This window comes from Peromyscus eremicus, chromosome 14 (assembly GCF_949786415.1).
Source record: "Peromyscus eremicus chromosome 14, PerEre_H2_v1, whole genome shotgun sequence".
Taxonomy (NCBI): domain Eukaryota; kingdom Metazoa; phylum Chordata; class Mammalia; order Rodentia; family Cricetidae; genus Peromyscus; species Peromyscus eremicus.
The window spans coordinates 70756044-70775298 of NC_081430.1; the positions used below are offsets into that span (position 1 = coordinate 70756044).

General features: G+C 35.4%; 1 protein-coding gene across 4 annotated transcripts in view; it reads right to left on the reverse strand.

Annotated features, from left to right (window-relative positions):
* The window catches only part of C14H14orf39 (chromosome 14 C14orf39 homolog), a 34597-nt gene that overhangs the window by 14622 nt on the left and 720 nt on the right, over window positions 1-19255 (reverse strand). Inside the window, exons 1-12 of one of the 4 annotated variants that reach the window (XM_059279198.1) lie at window positions 19137-19251; window positions 18981-19037; window positions 17500-17626; window positions 14491-14580; window positions 10283-10470; window positions 10150-10192; window positions 8245-8365; window positions 6956-7044; window positions 4697-4821; window positions 3897-3970; window positions 889-974; window positions 665-711 (exon numbers count right to left, since the gene is read on the reverse strand). In XM_059279198.1, coding sequence (XP_059135181.1) covers window positions 665-711; window positions 889-974; window positions 3897-3970; window positions 4697-4821; window positions 6956-7044; window positions 8245-8365; window positions 10150-10192; window positions 10283-10470; window positions 14491-14580; window positions 17500-17626; window positions 18981-19037; window positions 19137-19185 — 1096 coding nt within the window. In that variant the 5' untranslated portion in view covers window positions 19186-19251. Of the gene's footprint in view, window positions 1-664; window positions 712-888; window positions 975-3896; window positions 3971-4696; window positions 4822-6955; window positions 7048-8244; window positions 8366-10149; window positions 10193-10282; window positions 10471-14490; window positions 14581-17499; window positions 17627-18980; window positions 19038-19136; window positions 19252-19255 lie in introns of those variants that run through there. The other 3 variants (XM_059279197.1, XM_059279199.1, XM_059279201.1) reach the window with 3 other exon arrangements.

Genomic DNA, 19255 nt, shown 5'->3' on the forward strand with positions numbered 1-19255 from the left:
CATATATTGTATAATTCAAATTTTGGGGGATAGAGAACAAAATATACCTGTGTATTAAAAAAAGACAAGACTATACATCAGGATGTATTATGTCAGTTATGTCTGGTTAGTGATATTTTGTTTCCTTTATATTTTTCTGTTTTCCAAATTTTCTACAAGGCAATGTATCCATTTTATTTTCTGATTAAAATATATTTTTTAAAAGATGTATTATGTATACAGTGTTCTGTCTGCATATATGCCTGCAGGCCAAAAGAGGGCGCCAGATCTCATTACAGATGGTTGTGAGCCACCATGTGGTTGCTGGGAATTGAACTTAGGACCTCTGGAAGAACAGTCAGTGCTTTTAACCTCTGAGCCATCTCTCTAGCCCTAAAATATATATATATTTATATTGGTTTTTCAAGACAGGGTTTCTCTGTGTAGCTTTGCGCCTTTCCTGGATCTCGCTCTGTAGACCAGGCTGGCCTTGAACTCATAAAGATCCGCCTGGCTCTGCCTCCCAAGTGCTAGGATTAAAGGCATGCACCACCACCGCCTGGCCTAAAATATATTCTTAAACCACATACGTATCTATTAATCAGAGACGAAAACATTCAGATAATTTATTTAATATAAAAACTGGCAAATTCTGTTGTTTAAGAAAAATATAAACAGGAAATACCTATATGTCCTTTTTCAATCCATTGACTGTAATTTGATTGATTCAATCTAAAATGCAACAAATATAATTTTTATTATTTCAGAGTCAATATTTTCAAGTTACCTCAGAGACTATAATGTTTCTTTTCCTTGAGAGAGGCAGTTCTAGGAACTGAAAGCAGACAAATACACTAGCACTGAACCATACCCCAACCCTTTGGGCATTTTCTTATTTTTAAAAATTACCTGAATTGCATAAAACCTTGTGAATTTTTAACAGCTGTAACATGTGAACATTTTGAACTACTATCCATATCAGAGTAATTAAATATCTGAAAGAAAAAATTAAGCATTAGATTTCCTATATAAATAATAATCATGTATCATAGCTACATTGAGGCCTCTAATTACATTAGTATTTCATTCTCATAATCATCACCATTATCAATATCTACAACTACATACATGAATTGAAATAACTACATAGGAAACATAAAGGCATATATACTGAGAAACAAAAAGGTTTAGGATTCTTAAATAATTTGATGTTTTTGACAAGTATGCTAACTATTTGTGGGCTTTCCACACTTAAAGTAGACTTTTAAAATTTATCCATATTCATTAATTAAATATTAGAATATTATTGTTTTCTTTATTGACTACTCCATTTCTATGTCCTTTTAAAAACATTTATGAGGTGATACAAATGTTCTGGGATCAGTGGTGACAGTTGTACAACCTGTATGCTAAAAATCATTGAACTCAAACTTTTAAATAATAAATTTTATGGATGTGAATTATGCTTCAAAGAAACACATTTTACTTTGTAAGCAAAAAGCGAATTAATTTTTTTGATGGCTGGCAGTCTTTGTAGGATCCTCTTATGGTTCTTTAAAAATCTCTCTCAGCTGGGCCGTGGTGGTGTATGCCTTTAATCCCACCACTCAGGAGGCAGAGGCAGGTAGATCTCTTGAGTTCAAGGCCAGCCTGGTCTACAGTGCGAGTTCCAGGACAGCCAAGGCTACACAGAGAACCTTGTCTCAAAAAACCAAATAATAATAATAAAAAAGAGGGAGGAGAAGGAGAAGTCAGTAGCACCAAGGCTGAGCAGTCTGACACACTCCTGAAAGCTTTGCTGGAGTTCCCCTGAGAACCCGATTCTAGGTCTGCATGCTGAGAGGAATAAGGGAGAAGGATAACAATCGCTATTAGAGATTGCACTTGTTCACCTGGGAGACTATACACCTGTGTTTTCCTTTATTTACTTTTCAGCCTGTTTATAACTTATATTGCCTTACAGAAATATCCATCTTACCCTAAATTTAGTGGTAAAAAGTCTTACATAGCATTCTCTCAGTATTTTTAAAAAATTATCTTCCACATTTAGGATGATCTTCTGTTTATCCAGAAGATAAACAAACTTATCTTTCCTTTTGTCTTGACTATTTTAGGGGGAGGAGGGTTAAACTGCTGGCATCTTATTGATAGTTAAAGTATGTTAGCTTTGATCAGATTTATCAACCCAACCTTTTAATATCACTAATTTTTGCTTTTCTGTTCACTAATCTTTATTGTGAGCATTTTGAAGTAGAAATACTTGATATTTAAATTTTTTCACTTTCTAATGTTTGTTTTTAATATACATCTTGCTCTGAGAACCAGTCTGTTTCATGTTTTAAAGTATTTTGTTAAATCTTATAAATTCTATTTTGATTTCTTCTATAATTCCCCTAAATAATTTGAAAGTATGTAAATTTCTTTTCCCTTGGCGGCCTAGCTTTCCCAGGAAGGGGCTCTTTTTCTTTCCCTCCTGAGACAGGGTCTTACTATGTAGCCCTGGCTGCCCTAGGACTTGCTATGTAAACCAGGCTGACCTCAAACTCACAAAGACCTGTTTGCCTCTGTTTCTTTTGAGTGTTGCAATTAAAAATTATCTACCACTACAGTGAAATGGTTCTTTTTGTTTGACTTCTATCTTTCATTATGACAAGACAGCAATTATTAACCAATTATTTAGAATTAGTTAAGTGGTGTGTGTGTGTGTGTGTGTGTGTGTGTGTATGTGTGTGTGTGTGTGTGTGTGTATGTGTGTGTGTGCGCTAGAGAGAGAGAGAAAATTGAGTTTGAGACCAGTCTACACTATATCTCAAGACCCCATCTCTCTCTCTGTTTCTCTCCATATATGTGTGTGTGTGTGTGTATGTATGTATGTATGTATGTATGTATGTATGTATGTATGTATTTGGGGGGAGTAGGGAAACGGCTTTTGGTAAGTGCACTTGGAGGACCTGGGTTTGAATTCTCAGCACTCACATAAAAGTTGGGCATGGGAGGATGAGACAGGCAGGTCCCAGGAGCTCAATGGCCAGTTAAGTTTATTTGAACCATCAAGCTTCAGATTCAGTGAGAGACCTTGTCTCAATGGAATAAAGCAGAGAGTGAGAAACACCCCACTGCTGTGGTTCACAGGCCTTATTGTTAGGTAGGAATATTATTTGCTTTTCTCCGTTGCCAGCTTAAATATCATCTTTGAATACTAAGAGAACTTGTTTTCAGCAGGGAGACACCCAGGCCAGACCCAGCTCAATCCTTCCAAGTCCTGTATGGAAATGCATGGTGTCTTCAGCAACAGGGTCTTGAACCTTTAAGCTCCAGGAGTCAACCAAGAGCAACAGCAACAACCTATTTCACTCTAGGAGTCACATTTTTTTCTCTTTGTAAATTCATGTCACCAGGCCTGGTTGTGCACGACTTTGATCCCAGCACTTAGGAAGTAGAGGCAGTCAGATCTGTATGAGTTCAAGGCCAGCCTGACCTACAAAGAGAGTTTCAGGATAGCAGGGGCTGTTACACAGAGAAACCCTGTCTCAAAATAACCAAGAAAAAAATGTTAACTGTCTCTGATATTTTTTTAGTGACAGAAATCCCTATGAAACAGTGCTGTTGGTACAGCCTGTGCAATCAGTACTGTAACGAAGGGTTTAGCAGATATTTCTCAAAAGTTCTGGTCTACTAACTATCAGGCCTGGTATTTTTAAAAAATATTTTATATGATATTTAGTCACAAGGGGGAAGTTTATATTGAATGCCGTACTGAAACTCTTGAACATTTTAGACCATGAGGTAATAGCAGTGGCTAACTTATTTTGTACATGCATGTATACACAAGCACACACATACATCCTTGTATCCTACCTACATTTATTATCTCATTCAATGTAAACATTTATGCTATTAAAAACAGAAAGGCATACCTGTGAGTCATTTTCTTGTCTCAAATCACTACTAGCAAACTTTGACTGACTGACTGAATTTTCTTCTTTTTTATCTAGATTAAATATATTACTTCAAATTAATTCTGAAGACAAAACCAATCATGATCTCAAACTCATTGCCTCCTATATGCTAAGCTCACACTCTGCCACTGAACTACATACCCAGCCCCAGCCCTCATCTCTCTAACGTTTAATCACAATTTATACTTTGGCAAATCAAGTTTATAAGAGTATTTAGCTTAAAATATGAAATTACTTCAAACCTTTCATTCACTTCTACATACTAGTTATTACAATAATCATGAATGTGAAATGACAAAATGGACATGTGACAAAACTATTCTCTTAAAATTGATTACTAAAGGCAGAGTAGTGACATTAATGAAGAAAAAATTAAAACAGTGTAGTCAAAGTAATACAATGTGATTACTCCGCAGACCCTTGAATGAAGCCTGACTTCAACATTTCAGCGACTAGCACTAGATCACAACAGCTATCCCTTTACTGTAGAGCTGGTCATCCTCTTCTGACATTCCTGCTACCAGACTATGACACTTGGAAAAAAACATTACACAAATGATTTCTTTCTCAAAAATGAAAAAGAAAAGCTATGTGTACAAGTCATATCCTGTTTGCACTCAGAAGACTTAAAATGGAACTTTCCCAGGCCTACAGGTCTTCAGTATTGTTTATCACTGCTTACACCAAGTGATAACTAAAATAATGTTATTTCCTCGCTGTCAAGAAAAAACGAGGTTTCTGAATGATAAATTCTGTACCTGTAACTCTTGGTTCTGAAGAATGCATCTTTATTCGTCTTACAAATTTCTGAGACTCACAAGGTGGTAGTAACTGGCTACTTTGAGAGGATCTGTTCAATACATGCTCATCTTTTTCAAAAATTCTGAAGAGAAGAGTTGACATTTACTATTAGCTAAGTAAAAATTAAATTTAAACCCAGAAAAGATATTTAGGAACTACACAGTTAAAACTCTTCACTTTTGCAGATCATGATACTAGGTCTGCAGAGCATTTAACAGACTTTATCACTAGTATTAAATGACTTGGTAATAGGGAGTGCCAGTATTGTCTGATTAAGTCCAATGCTCTTCTCAGTATACTATACTCTTCCTTTTAAACACAATCATTTTAAAGAAGATCAAAACTATTTTATACACTTTCACTATAAATAACATGTTTTAGATTTCAGAGTACTTCAAATTTTAAAAAGATTTATTTAGAAACAAATCAACTATCATAAATACAGAAATTATTAAAGCAATAAAATGTTATAGTCATAAATGTGTCTTTTAATCTTTTTACTGTAAGAATAACTTCACTGAGTTTTTTTCTGAATCAAATGAGTATAAAACACTATCAAAAATACATTATTCTCCTTTTCTGAAGAGAAGATACACTCTGTGACCCCAGCCTTCAATGGCTGCCTAAACCACAGCTAGTACCAAAGTCTACATATATTATACCTTTTCCTATACATAAAAACATACATACACATACTCAATGTCTTTTCCATCTTAACTAAGAAATCATTACACACTGTAGCTATAACTTCTGCATTAAGGTATGAGAGTAATAGTAGTATTTATTTCTTCCTTCTTCAGAGTTTCACAGATAAATTTGGTATCATAAATCTTAACAAGCAAAGTGTATTCTTGTTTTCTTTCCTTAAGTTGAAAGTTATCACTTAAAAAAAACCACTTTACAGCCTCTCTCCGACATATCACAATTGCCAGCATTGCTACTCTTATATGCAGGAGCCATTTTAAAAATAAGGGTGACTCTGGGCATAAATGCTAGGATATCACCACATTGATCTGATAACTAAGAAGGATACTAAACAACCAACAAGCAGGTAGTGTAGCTAACACGGACTCCCTGGACAAAGCCATGATTCGCATCTTATATGGAAAGGAACAGAATGGCATGAGACTTCATCATACTATTCAGAATAGTATTCAATATTTCTGGAATTTTCCATTTAATATTTTCAAATCATGACTGGATATGAGTAACTGAAACAATAGAAAGCAAAAACATGAGTAGTAAAATAGCATATACTGAGTAAAAACGGCTACGTGGTTATATCAGTTCCTCTTAATAGATCACATTTTTATAATATTCAAGTGTCCATAAAATAAAATTCTACATATTTGCAAATTTCCCAATAAATTTCATCACAAAATTAATGACAAACTCTCAGGAAGTAATATGTAGGAGTGAAGGCATCAATAAAACAGTTCCAAAGTAGGATCAGGGAAATTAACTCGGGGGGGGGGGGGCGGGGGGAGTATGTTGGGGATAAATAATAAAGTCTGAGGAGTAAAAATAGGTTATATGCAGAAGCCAAAAAGAAGAAAGTTGATCAGAAACAGCGACAGTAGTTCACATATTTTCCCCTCCTACAGTAACAGGTAAAATCAAGGTGTCTTTAATGCCTCCCTGATGCCTTGTATCATCTCCACAAGTATCAGTGAAAATATACAACACTACAGACTCAGAAGAATGTGGGGTCTAATCTTCACTTCCTTCACTGAGGTAAAGGAAGAACTAGTCACGCTGGTGAATAGTCAAGTGAAAAAAAAAGGGTAAAAACAGTGTTTCTCTACTGTTTAACTCTTGCGTCCTACCACAGGAACTGGATACATTTTTTGAACACTGACAAGTTATAGAATAGATGAATTAGGGAGGCAGAGGCAGGTGGATCTCTGTGAGTTCGAGGCCAGTCTGATCTACAAAGCAAATCCCAGGATAGCCAGAGCTGTTACATAGAGAAACCCTGTCTCAAATAACAACAACAAAAGGAACAGATGAGCTGCTCTTACCCTATTTCTTGTTGTATGATATCTTTGGTCTTCTTAAACAACAACTAAGGATATTAGTTCATAACATTTAAATAATAATATTTTAATAAAATTAATAGAAAAATAGCTTGCATAAAATTTTATCAGATACAGACTCAAAATTTTAGCTGCAGAATATCTATTCACATTAAATTCATTTTTAAAGTTTACCTATACCTTTCTTTAAATTCTTTTCTCTTTTCTGTATTTTTATTCTTTTCTTCTAGAGCTTCTGAAAAATTCTTTCTTTCAAAAAGTCTTGCAATCTGCTAAAAAGAAAAATGAGATAAACAAAATAATTAACTTCATGTCGGCTCACACTTGCACCCACATACAAGCTAGGTATAAGGGTGTGAGCCTGTAATCCCAGTACTGGAGAGGTGAAGACAGTCGGATCTCTCAAGCTCACTGGCCAGTCAGTCAAGCCAAACGGATGTACTTCGGTTTCAGGTGGAGAGGATTTGAGGAAAATACCCAATATTGACCTCTGGCCTCTATGTATGCACACACACACACACACACACACACACACACACACACACACACAGAGACAGAGAGACAGAGGCAGAGACAGACAGACAGAGAGACAGAGACAGACAGAGAGATAGAGAGAGACAGAGACAGAGAGAGATATCGTTCAGAACAGTCAGACATATATACTTTTCTTAACTAATATCGTTTTTTTTCTAGAACCTCAAATTTGTATTTTTGGTAGTATTAGTGAAAACTGCTATGCCATGGTTGGAGAGAGGGCTAATAGTTAAGAACACCTGCAGCTCTTACAGGGGACCCAGGTTCAGTTCCCAGCATTTATATGATGGCTCACAACCACGCATACTCCAGTTCTAGGGAATCTGATGCCTTTTTTCACCTCCACAGGCACCAGGCATGCATGTAGTGTACATATATGTAGAAAAAAACCCACTCATACAAATAAAATAAATAAATCTAAATTAATTAAGAAAACTCACAACTCAAGGGATGATACTAAAATGTATTCTAGAAAAATCTTAAAAACTAAACTATTTTTATCCTAGCTCTCTAAATATTATAAACTATAGTTGTAAGTCTTTCCAAATCCCTAAACTATTTACTATTTTGTTCCCTCTTTCAAAGACACAGTTGTTCTTTAAATTCTGGCTGAGGGCGCACCCGGTAATACAGTTGCCTAACAAGCCCTGGTGCCTAGGTTTGACCCTTTATCGAAATCAATTCTTATGACTAAGTTACATCCTGTTCCTTCTTTGTCTTTCCTCGTACCTCAAAGAAAATCCAAACTATTCCCCAAAACTAAGAGTTAAATATATTCAAAATCTGAAATACATTTTGGCTTCACTAAGGCACATAAATTGGCCTCTCTCCATATTTAAGCTGTCTTAAAAATAGCTCTTTTAAGACTGTAGACTAACATTACCATCATATTTATACATTAACGATGTATTAAAATATAATATATATGTATATACCTTATTTAAAGAATTAATTTCTATTTCCATGTCATCTGCTTCTTTTTCCAATTCAAGTGATCTCTTGGTAAAATTGTTGGCACATTTAAGAATGTCTTGTGTTTTATATCTCAAATTAACTCTTTTTATGTTAAGGAACAGGCACGAAATAAATTTTACATTTATTATATAATGAATATATACTATTGACATTTATTTTCTACAAAAGTAATATTGATAATTGGTAACTGAAAAGACATAATGCTAATATAAATAGTTTACCTATAGTATATTAATGAACTTAAAATTAACATTCTATTGAGAATACTCATTGGGACTTTTTCTTTCAATAAAGTATTTTTATAAGGTAGAATTCTGATCTTTTTCTATGCAAGTCCATTGTGTCATTTGGCATAACTAATAAAACATAATCAATTCAACTACAAACTTAAGTTTCTATCACTTATTTATTCCAAAATCAACATTAAAAATACACTCAATTTCCCTTTTCTTTATCCAAATGTTCATCAATGTATCCTGTATAACTGAAAAGAGCTCCCACCTGGGCTTCCTGCTTGAAATAGTTTATATTTATAGAGTATTTCTCAGTTATTAACAGACATCTTGTGAGGTTACTAAATAATATAATTTCTTAAGTTACTGTACAATCCATTTAGGAGAACTAAGAACTGATTAGAATAATTAACCATGAATAAAACTCTTAGGAAACCTTTTTTAGTCCTTTCCTATCTTGCCTTATAACGTACATCATTTGTATGCTACAAACAAAACTTCAAGTGAATGTTCTATCGTGTTATTACTAAAAGTGTCTATTTAAAATTGTACATATAAATACTTAAACCCTAACTTTCAATTCTTTCTACCTCCATCCATCTCTCTTTGTCATTCAAACTTTGCATGCCATCCCAAGTTATAGCCAACCCTTTAAACTCTGGTTGTGTCTTAAATCACCTACTAATCTCTGACCCTTCGCACGGAGAATTTACTGCACAGCAAATAAAAAACTAAAAAAAGTTGAAAACCAAAACATGGAGAAAGCAAGGAGTAGAGGCATTAAAACAACAGTTTTGGAATGGGAACAAAACAGAATGCATGGATGAAGACGGCACAAACAGTAGAATTCTAATCCGATAAGAAAGCATATAAAAGATTCTAAAGGTTTAAAGAAGATTAAAGTTTTAAGTTCATAATTAGGGAAGATCTCTCTGACAAACAGGTGACACTTATACTATTTAAAATTACTTAACTATCTATTATAGTGGTCCTTATCAGATTTATTTATGATCTATTTCCCATACTAAACTCGAGTTCTTTCCAAGAGAGGTCTGTAATTGCAGCATTTCCCAGCACAAGACAGGTACCCAATACACTTCAAAATGAATGATTATAACTCACTTTCTTACTACCTTCTCTTCTAAAGAGTAATTAATAATCAATTTATTTGGAACTTCTTTTTTTTTTGGTTTTTTTTTTTTTTTTTTTTTGAGACAGAGTTTCTCTGTGTAGCTTTGCGCCTTTTCCTGGAACTCACTTGGTAGCCCAGGCTGGCCTCGAACTCACAGAGATCCGCCTGCCTCTGCCTCCCGAGTGCTGGGATTAAAGGCGTGCGCCACCACCGCCCGGCTATTAGGAACTTCTTAAAAGACAGAGAAAGATAAAATTCTTCATTTGGTTGTCACTTTAAAGACAGATGCACATACCATTTTATTTTCTCTTAAGTTACTTGCTTTTGATCACATGGGCATATATGGAAACTAACCCTTGGAGACTTTTAAAGTGATCTTTAAAATCTGACTTAAACTGAAAAGCAAATCATTGAGATTCTCAACAGGAAAACATATTAACAATTAAAAACAGAAATTATACTTATCTAATAATATTATAAGTGAAATCTGTTGTGGATACATGTGTAATGTCCATTTAGTAAGTGATGGGAATGGAGCAGGAACTGTAAAACAAATTTTCAATTGAGAATGATTATACTCTTTCCATTGTAAACATGCTGTAACTAGAGCAGTATATAATAAATTGTCAATACCTAGAAGTTCCATAAGAATAGTTTCATTCTTTTTTAGTTGTTCAGTACATGCCAACACTCTGTTTTGAATTTCTTCATGTTCTCTTTTCTTCTCATAATATTTACATGAAAAACGTGTTTCTGAGTATTTTTGTTGGTATTGTTTCAAAACATTTTCATACTGACATATATAACCATGGTACATTTTTCTGTTAAAATTAAAAGAAATTATGTAGAAATTTACAAACTTAGCAAATATCATTTATTCAAGTCTATTCCATTAAGCATAAATGGCAATTATTTACTAATCTTTACTTCCTTGAATAGTCTGTCTTTCAAACTCTCTAACTCTCCCACCATACCTCTGTTTTATTACCTGAGCTATTCATGCACTCCTTAGTCCCCTTCAATTATCATCCATTCTCATCACTTTAATGACGACATTGTTTGAGAATTCATGCAATGCATTTTCATCAGATCCATCCCTACCTTCCCACTACCCCCAATGTTGGGTCTTCTTTTTGTTAATTATTAACCCATCAACTCTAATTTGTACTGTCCATATATTTCTGGGTGTGGGGCCATCCACTAGAGCATGGTCCACCTACCAGAAGCCACACACTTAAAACTGACTCTCTATACACACCAAAGTCATCAATTCTCCGTAACTCCTCAGTTGTGGTTGGGGCTCATGAACCTCCTTCCCATTCCATGCTAGAATGTTGACTGTCTTGATGGTGTGCAGGCAACCACAGATGTTGTTCATAACTGTGGCAGCTCTGCCATGTCCAGAAGACCCTATTACTAAACTCTGTCCTCTTTAACAAGATATGGGAGTTGAACCCCTAAATAAGCTCTTTTTCAAACTCAGAGTATTTGCTAATTAATCACTTATCACTTGGAGTAACTAGGGAAAATAGTATAAGCAAATAAATACCTTTAAGAAAGCTAACATACTGTATGAAATTAGCAAACATCCATCTTGTTCACAACATATATTTATGATCTAACATACTTCTCACATACTCCATATTGCAATTCCGGCACACCACATAACTTCCCTAAGTGATGATCCAAGAAGAGTTATTATCTCACCTATTAGGAGCAATACTCGTTTTCATGAATGCCTTAGGCAGGAATAGATTAGAAGTAAGCAACAGGTAGAGTGAGACTAGAGAATTTAAATTTTGAAGCAAGTGTGGGCTATAGAACAAGTTGAAAGCTAGTTGAGGGTACATAGTGAAATCATATCTGGAAAGTGAAGTGGAAAACGAAGGCAAAATGGCTGGTGCATTATTTCATTTCTTTTTTAAAATGTCTGATATTGAGTCATCAATTCAAATTATCTATATGGCTGGTTTAGAAAACAAACAACTGTTCGCTTAAGTACCTCTGTTAAGCTTGAAAGGTTATCTAGAATAAACACTATTTTAAAAAGACACATATTTGGATTGATTTGCTTTAGCTTCTCTTTGAAACATTTTTCTTTAAAAATTATATATATATATATATGTACATACATATATGTATACACTATATGTATATATAATGGGGGCCAGAGTGATGGCTTAGCAGTTAAGAGCACTAGCTGTTCTTCCAAAGAATCCAGGTTCAATCCCCAGGACTCACATGGCACTTCATAATTCTCTGTAATTCCAACTCCAAGTGATCTGACCCCCTCTTTTGGCCTCCAGATACACCAGATACACTTGCAGTGCACAGACATACATGCAGGCAAAAAAAAATCACACACATTAAATAAATAAATCTCTTTTATATATCTTAAATGACCATGAATTACATTTAAATGATACAAGCACACACACATAATTCTAATCACTCCATTCTCCATTTCCTTCTTTTGAAGACCCAGGAAAGAAATTTCCTTGAAGCTTCAGGAAAATCTACTCATCTTAGGCAAATGAACTGCTTTTTAAATGAATAGTCTGAGTCCCAACCTGATGACATTTCTATAATGCCTTGACTGTTAGTAATTTCAAAGTCTAATCTGCACCTATACTCAGTAATATATGTAGGACCACCTGTGTGAATTTCTAACTCAGTCAAAGGTTTCCTACATTATTCTTTGTTGTAGACTATTATTTTAAAGTGTGTTATATTTGTTTATGCTGTGGAACATGGGTTTAATGACGCAAAGATGTGCTGCATTCTTTTATGTTGCATTTGTTTAACTCTGTAAAGCTGTGTAACTCTGTCTGTCTAAAACACCTGATTGGTCTAATAAAAAGATGAATGGCCAATAGCAAGGCAGGAGAAAAGATAGGCAGAGCTGGCAGGCAGAGAGAATGACTAGAAGGAGAAAAAGAGAGAAGATCAAGAAGCAAGAGAAGAAGGAAGAGGATACCAGGGGCCAGCCACCCAGCTACACAGCAAGCCACGGAGTAAGAAGAATGATATACAGAAATAGAGAAAGATAAAAACCTAGAGGCAAAAGGTAGACAGGATAATTTAAGAAAAGCTGGCTACAAATAAGCCAAGCTAAGACTGGGCATTTATAACTAAGAATAAGCCTCCATGTGTATTTATTTGGGAGTTGGGTGGCAGGCACCCCAAAAGAGCAAGGAGCAAAAGAGCCAAAGTAAGAAACAACTAACAACAATTCTTATTCCCTGAAGCCTTGATTTTTTTTTTTTTGGGGGGGGGAGGGGTTTGAGACAGGGTTTCTCTGTGTAGCTTTGCGCCTTTCCTGGAACTCACTCTGTAGCCCAGGCTGGCCTTGAACTCACAGACATCCACCTGCCTTTGCCTCCCGAGTGCTGGGATTAAAGGCATGCGCCACCACTGCCTGAAGAAGCCTTGATTTTAAAAGCCATGTATTGTTATATAAATCATTACAAATTCTTTGGGGAATAAAGCATCATCTATAAAGAATAGCCTAACAGTCTCCTTTTCCTTTTCCATTTTCTACCTTCAGATGGTATACTCTAGCTTCTTTCTTGTCTTAGTTACTTTTCTATTGCTGTGAATATGCAACATAACCAAGGCAATTTCTAGAAGAGTTTATAGTGGAATGAGAGTTCCAGAGGGTTAGAGTAGAGGACCATCATGGGAGCAGCCAGCAGAGAGAGAGATAGAGATAGAGATAGAGATAGAGATAGACATAGACATAGACATAGACATAGACATAGACATAGACATAGACATAGACATAGAGATAGAGATGAGAGAGAGAGAGAGAGAGAGAGAGAGAGAGAGAGAGAGAGAGAGAGAGAGAATAAGGAACGGCATGGGCTTTTGAAATCTCAAAGCCTACCCCTAGTGACACACCTCCTCCAACAAGGCCACAGCTCTCAATCATTCCCAAACAGTCCACTAAATATTCAAACATATTAGCCCGTGGAGCCATTCTCATTTAAACCATCATGCTCCTGGTTTTGCTCCAGACATGATTTCTAATGACAGTAACTCCAAATCTGTAACTTTCATCCCTACCTCTTTTAGGGCTCATCTCTGAAAAGAAAGGATTACAGGTTTTTTATACATAGAACCTAGGTTTAATCTGTATGTGTTTCTATATATAGGTGTGTGTGTGTGTGTGTGTGTGTGTGAGACTAACAAAACTAGAAAAGGGAGGAAGAGGTGAAGAAAAGGAAGAGGTCTTAAGAGGTAGGAAATAGTAATGTTTTAAGAAAGCAGGAGAGGGCATACCTAGTGGAACGGTGGACATCAGCTTGAGGTGGGGAGGGAGTGTTAGGGGAGAGTAGTGAGAGAAGGAAGCAAATGAGAGCAAGGTATGACACACGTGTTTACATGCCATGATGAATACATCAAAGACAGGGTTTCTCTGTGTAGCTCTGGCTGTCCAGGAACTCACTCTGTAGACCAGGCTGGCCTTGAACTCACAGATATACACACCTGCCTCCGCCTCCTGGGTGCAGGGATTAAAGTCAATACCCCCAAATTTTCATGAGCTAGTTTTACATGTAAGTATTCCTTTACATGGTTTCCTATAAGGATCATTGAACAATTCTGCTACAATAGCTGCTGATGAGAAATAGTTTATATCTGAACACACATGAAGTTAAATGAAGATTTACAATAAACAAACAGACCTACAGCATCTGTTTACTTAAAATTCTCTCAGAATACAAACTTGCTACATTTTTCAATTACCATTCTTACACAGCATGCCCTGATAAAACTAACTCATGGAACTGGGACTTAATATACTCTCTCTATATATACATATATATACATATATACTGTACTTGTCTTTTTCATTGTTTTCTTGGTAAACAGTGAGTTGATCTTGCATATAATCTTCATGTTTATGAAAAACATCACATGTTGGCTTCCAGCTATGAAAAAAATTACAGTTATGATTACCAATTTGAATGTGATTACCATCTCAAAGTGATAAATGAATACAGTGGGATGGGTATAGAAACAAAAAAGAATGTAATCATTTAAAGAACAATAAATCTTTCTCTTGCTAGCAAAAATAACTTCACATTAAAAAAAGGTCATATCCTATCACCATCACTACCAGCATTCATGTTCTTATATAACCAATTATTAATATTACATTTTACATAAAACTTCCTTTCATTACTAGAGAAGTACAGGTCAGATTATGTATTGCTGTGACATTTCTATTACATATTCTATTAATGTTCTTGTATTAACACCCCAACATTAGTCATCCTTTCTCATCACAGTTTTGCAATTTTGGCAAAGAAATTCTTCAGTAGTAAGTTTTTTGTTTTGGTTTTGTTTTTTTTAGTTTTTTGAGACAGAGTTTCTCTGTGCAGCTCTGGCTGTCCAGGAACTCACTCTGTAGACCAGGCTGGCCTGGAACTCACAAATATCCACCTGTCTCTGCCTCTTGGGTGCAGGGATTAAAGGAATGTGCCACCACTGCCCAGCTCAGGAATAAATATTTAAAGAGCTAGGAAAGGGTCTAAAGAGAAGCTTTTTTCCTTTGACTCTTAGGTTTTATGTCCTTTTGAGATTAAAGAAACTAGGCCAAAATGACTTTCAAAATCAGACAGCATGAATAAAGTGAATATCTAACTTATACTTTCCATTTTATTGTACAACTTGAAAAATATTTCCAAAATGAAAAAAATCTAAAATTACTGTATACCATGGCACCTCTGTTCTAAGTAGTATGTGAATATTTTGTTTTCTAATATTTTTTCAAATTCGAAAATTAAGTATGCCCATTCTGTAAGTACAGAAAAGTATATATAGAAAAATTACTATCCACATTTTTTCCTTTTTTTAAAAAACTTTTTCTGATATAGGGTTTCTCTGTGTAACAGCCCTGGCTGTCCTGGAACTTGCTCTGTAGACCAGGCTGCCCTCAACTAAAGAGGTTCACCTGCCTCTGCCTCCCGAGTGCTGGGATTAAAGGCCTGCACCACCACTACCCACATTCTTAAGTATCTAGTATTATTACTTTAATAAGTTATCTCCAGATTTTACTACTATTATAACAATATTGAGATCATAATCACACATAACTTACCCTCTTTTGTCACTTGCTGAGCAGAAATTATTCTTAAACATTTGTCTAAATTTCTGATCAATTCTTAGAAAATACTCTCCAAAACAGAATTAGAGGTTCAAAGATTACATATACATATATTCTGTGCATTTAAAAATGCTCACAGTGGCCAGGCAGTGGCAGTACATGCCTTTAATCTAAGCACTTGGGAGGCAGAGGCAGGCAGATCTCTATGCGGTCGAGGCCAGCCTGGTCTACAGAGCGAGTTCCAGGACAGCCTGGGCTACACAGAGGAACCCTGTCTCAAAAAGTGCTGCCTGGCGGTGGTGGCGCATGCCTTTAATCCCAGCACTTAGGAGGCAGAGGCAGGCGGATCTCTGTGAGTTCCAGGCCAGCCTGGGCTACAGAGCGAGTTCCAGGACAGGCACCAAAACTACACAGAGAAACCCTGTCTCAAGAAAAACACCAACAAACAAAACAACAACGACAAAACAACAAAAAGGTGCTCACAGTGATCACTAAGGAAATATTCACTACAAGCATTTTGATATACAACCAATTTTCCTAATTTGGGAAATCCAGATATATAATTGGAAACATATTATTAGTTGGATTCATACTATAAATGATGTTTTATTATCTGCTTGTTCAATTTGTAATGTACTGTTAACTTCTTTCCATACCAAACATACATGTCATAATTTCATTGACTGTTGAATGTTCAGTGATAAGTATATAACTAAATTAATGAAACCTCTAATGTTGGATATTAAGAGTTATGCACAGTGTTTTCCTACAGTTAAAATGTTGAACAAGAAACTCAATTCAATTGCAACCAAGTAAGATGAATGAATAAATCCAAAGACATATTTCTTAAGTCTTTATCTTGAAATTTTTTAGGTTTTTTTTTTTTTAATGTGTATGGGTGTTTTGTCTTCATGATAGTCTGTGCATCAAATGTGTTCTGTGCCCATGGAGGCCAGAAAAGGAATTGGAACCCCTGGGACTGGAATTACAGCCTGTTGTGTGCCACCATGTGAGTGCTGGGAACTAACCCTTGGGCATCTGCAGGAGCAGTGAGTGATTTTAACTGTGGGACCATCTCTTCAGTCCCTAGGTTAAATTCTTACAGAAATCTAAGACCTTGAAAAGTCGAAGATCAACAGCAAATTTACATCCCAAGCTTATACACAAAATCAGGATCTTATATATCTCAACCTGGCCTGGACCTCTATGTAGCTGAGGACAATGCTGAATTCCTGATTCTTCTGCCTCTCTCTCCTAAGTGCTAGAATACAAGCATGTGCCGACACTCTCAGTTTACAAAAGTCTGTTTAGACTAAGTAGGTCTGAATTAGTGAGCTCTTACAACCCCTATCTCTGCTTTTCTGTGGAATCTTCTGTAAGTCCTTCTGCAGTTACATATAACCAGGCAATGTGATGTAATTATTTTGTGAATACAGATGCTAACTTGGGAGTTGGGATTTAGTTCAGTGGGAGGGAAGAGTGCACAAGGCCTTGGCTTCAATTACCAGCAGGGAAGAGGAGGAAGAGGAAGACAGGGAAGGAAGACAGAGAGAACATTGTTACTTTAAAATAAGATTTTTGTTTGTCTGCGGTAATCATAAAAAGGGCCCTGCAAATGTTAGGCAAGTGCCCTACCATTGAACTACATTTCCAACTCAACATTTTCTACTAACAACTCTGAAACCTTGAGTAAAATTATCAAATGATAAGAAACGGAAGTTCATTTCTGTCAAATACTTACTTATTATAGCAGTCTTTGATTTCTTTACTATGTTTATAGTAATAAGCAATTTCCTCATCTGTTTTCTTTATAGCTTCACATATCTTAGAAACATTTGCTTTCTTTTCTTTAATGCATTCAAGGCATTCTGAAAAAGGAAATGTTTGTTTTATTTACCTAGAAATCATAAACTCAAAACATACCAGAAAAATAAAAGTATATGGCAGCTGACCATATAAGGCGGAGAATCAGAGAATGGAAAGGCAGCGAGGCCTGAGAGAGACGGGCATTTACACTAAAAATCAAGAGAACCAAAGCTAGGCCTATTACTAGGTCCAGAAGTTTAAGAAAAACATAAGACCAAAGAAGAACAAATGTCCCTGCCCCCCATCTTTTACAACAGAGGGCTAGATCACATGGCATGTAAAGCTAATGCACCTTGTGATGCTGTAAATTCACACACTTATTCATTAATGATACTACCAAAGGCTTTTATTTTTGACAAATGTGAAACTGCACTCACTGCACATCAATTATTAAATATACCAATACACTTACAACTTGTGGTTAAATAAATAATAAAAAAATAAAATTGCTTTGAAAAATTGGGATTTTTTTTTTCTGAGACAGGGTTTCTCTGTGTAGTTTTGGTGCCTTTCCTGTAATTCACTCTATAGCCCAGGCTGGCCTGGAACTCACAGAGATCCGCCTGCCTCTGCCTCCCAAGTGCTGGGATTAAAGGCATGCCCACCACCACCACCACCACCACCACCTGGCTAAAAATTGGGATTTTAAATTTATGTGTATGGGTATTTTGCCTGACTGTATACACATGTACTATGTGTGTGTCTAGTGTCCAGTGAAGATTGGAAGAGGTCATAAAGATTCCCTGAAACTAAAATTACAGAAGTTGTGAATCACAATGTGGGTGCTAGGAACCAAACCTGGGTCCTTTACAAGAGCAACAAGTACTTTTAACTACTGAACCATCTCTCTAGCCCTGAAATAATTAATTAATATTCTATTTTCTTTTTGATTGCAGAAAAGATAATAAAATTCTTTTAGAATACTAAGAAGTTAACAGTTATGTTTCAAAACTGAAATTAGAACTAAATCATTTTAAGAATTCAAAACATTACCCTGATATTTTACTTCTTATTTTTCAGAATCATTCTTCCTGAAAGCATGCCACTTACTAACCTTTTTGGTTATTTCTAGAGAAAAAAAATTCAAGTATTTGAAATGATCTTGTTATTTGAAGGGTGAAAAAAAACCTGTATAGAAGGGATTGTTTCTGAGAAATTCTTCACAAATGATGTTGAATACAAACATTTATCATTGCAACACTAGGTAAGTTACAACTGTTACCCCTAAGAAAAACAGCTCACTGTTACTAAAAGAAAGATTCGTCTCACACACACAACTGTAGGTTGCCCTAAGCAGTGCAATTATAAAATTAAAATAAAAAAACTAAAATATTTATTTCATGCAAAACTACTTACTATTAATTCTTTGAATCATATCTTCTTTAGCACTTTTGTCTTGCTCATACTGGAAAACTAAAATAAACATTTCTTTTGTAATTTTTACTTCATGGTTAAATGTCAAGTGTTAATACAAAATTGCTGCGTATTTCTTTATTTTCATTTTAAACCTACCAAATTCCAACAAAAGCCTGTCCAAACTGACAAACAGGTTGTCATTCATCTTGGATCCTGTGTAAAATAAACAATAAAATTTCTGAAACCATATATAAAACAGCACATAGAGAGTAAGA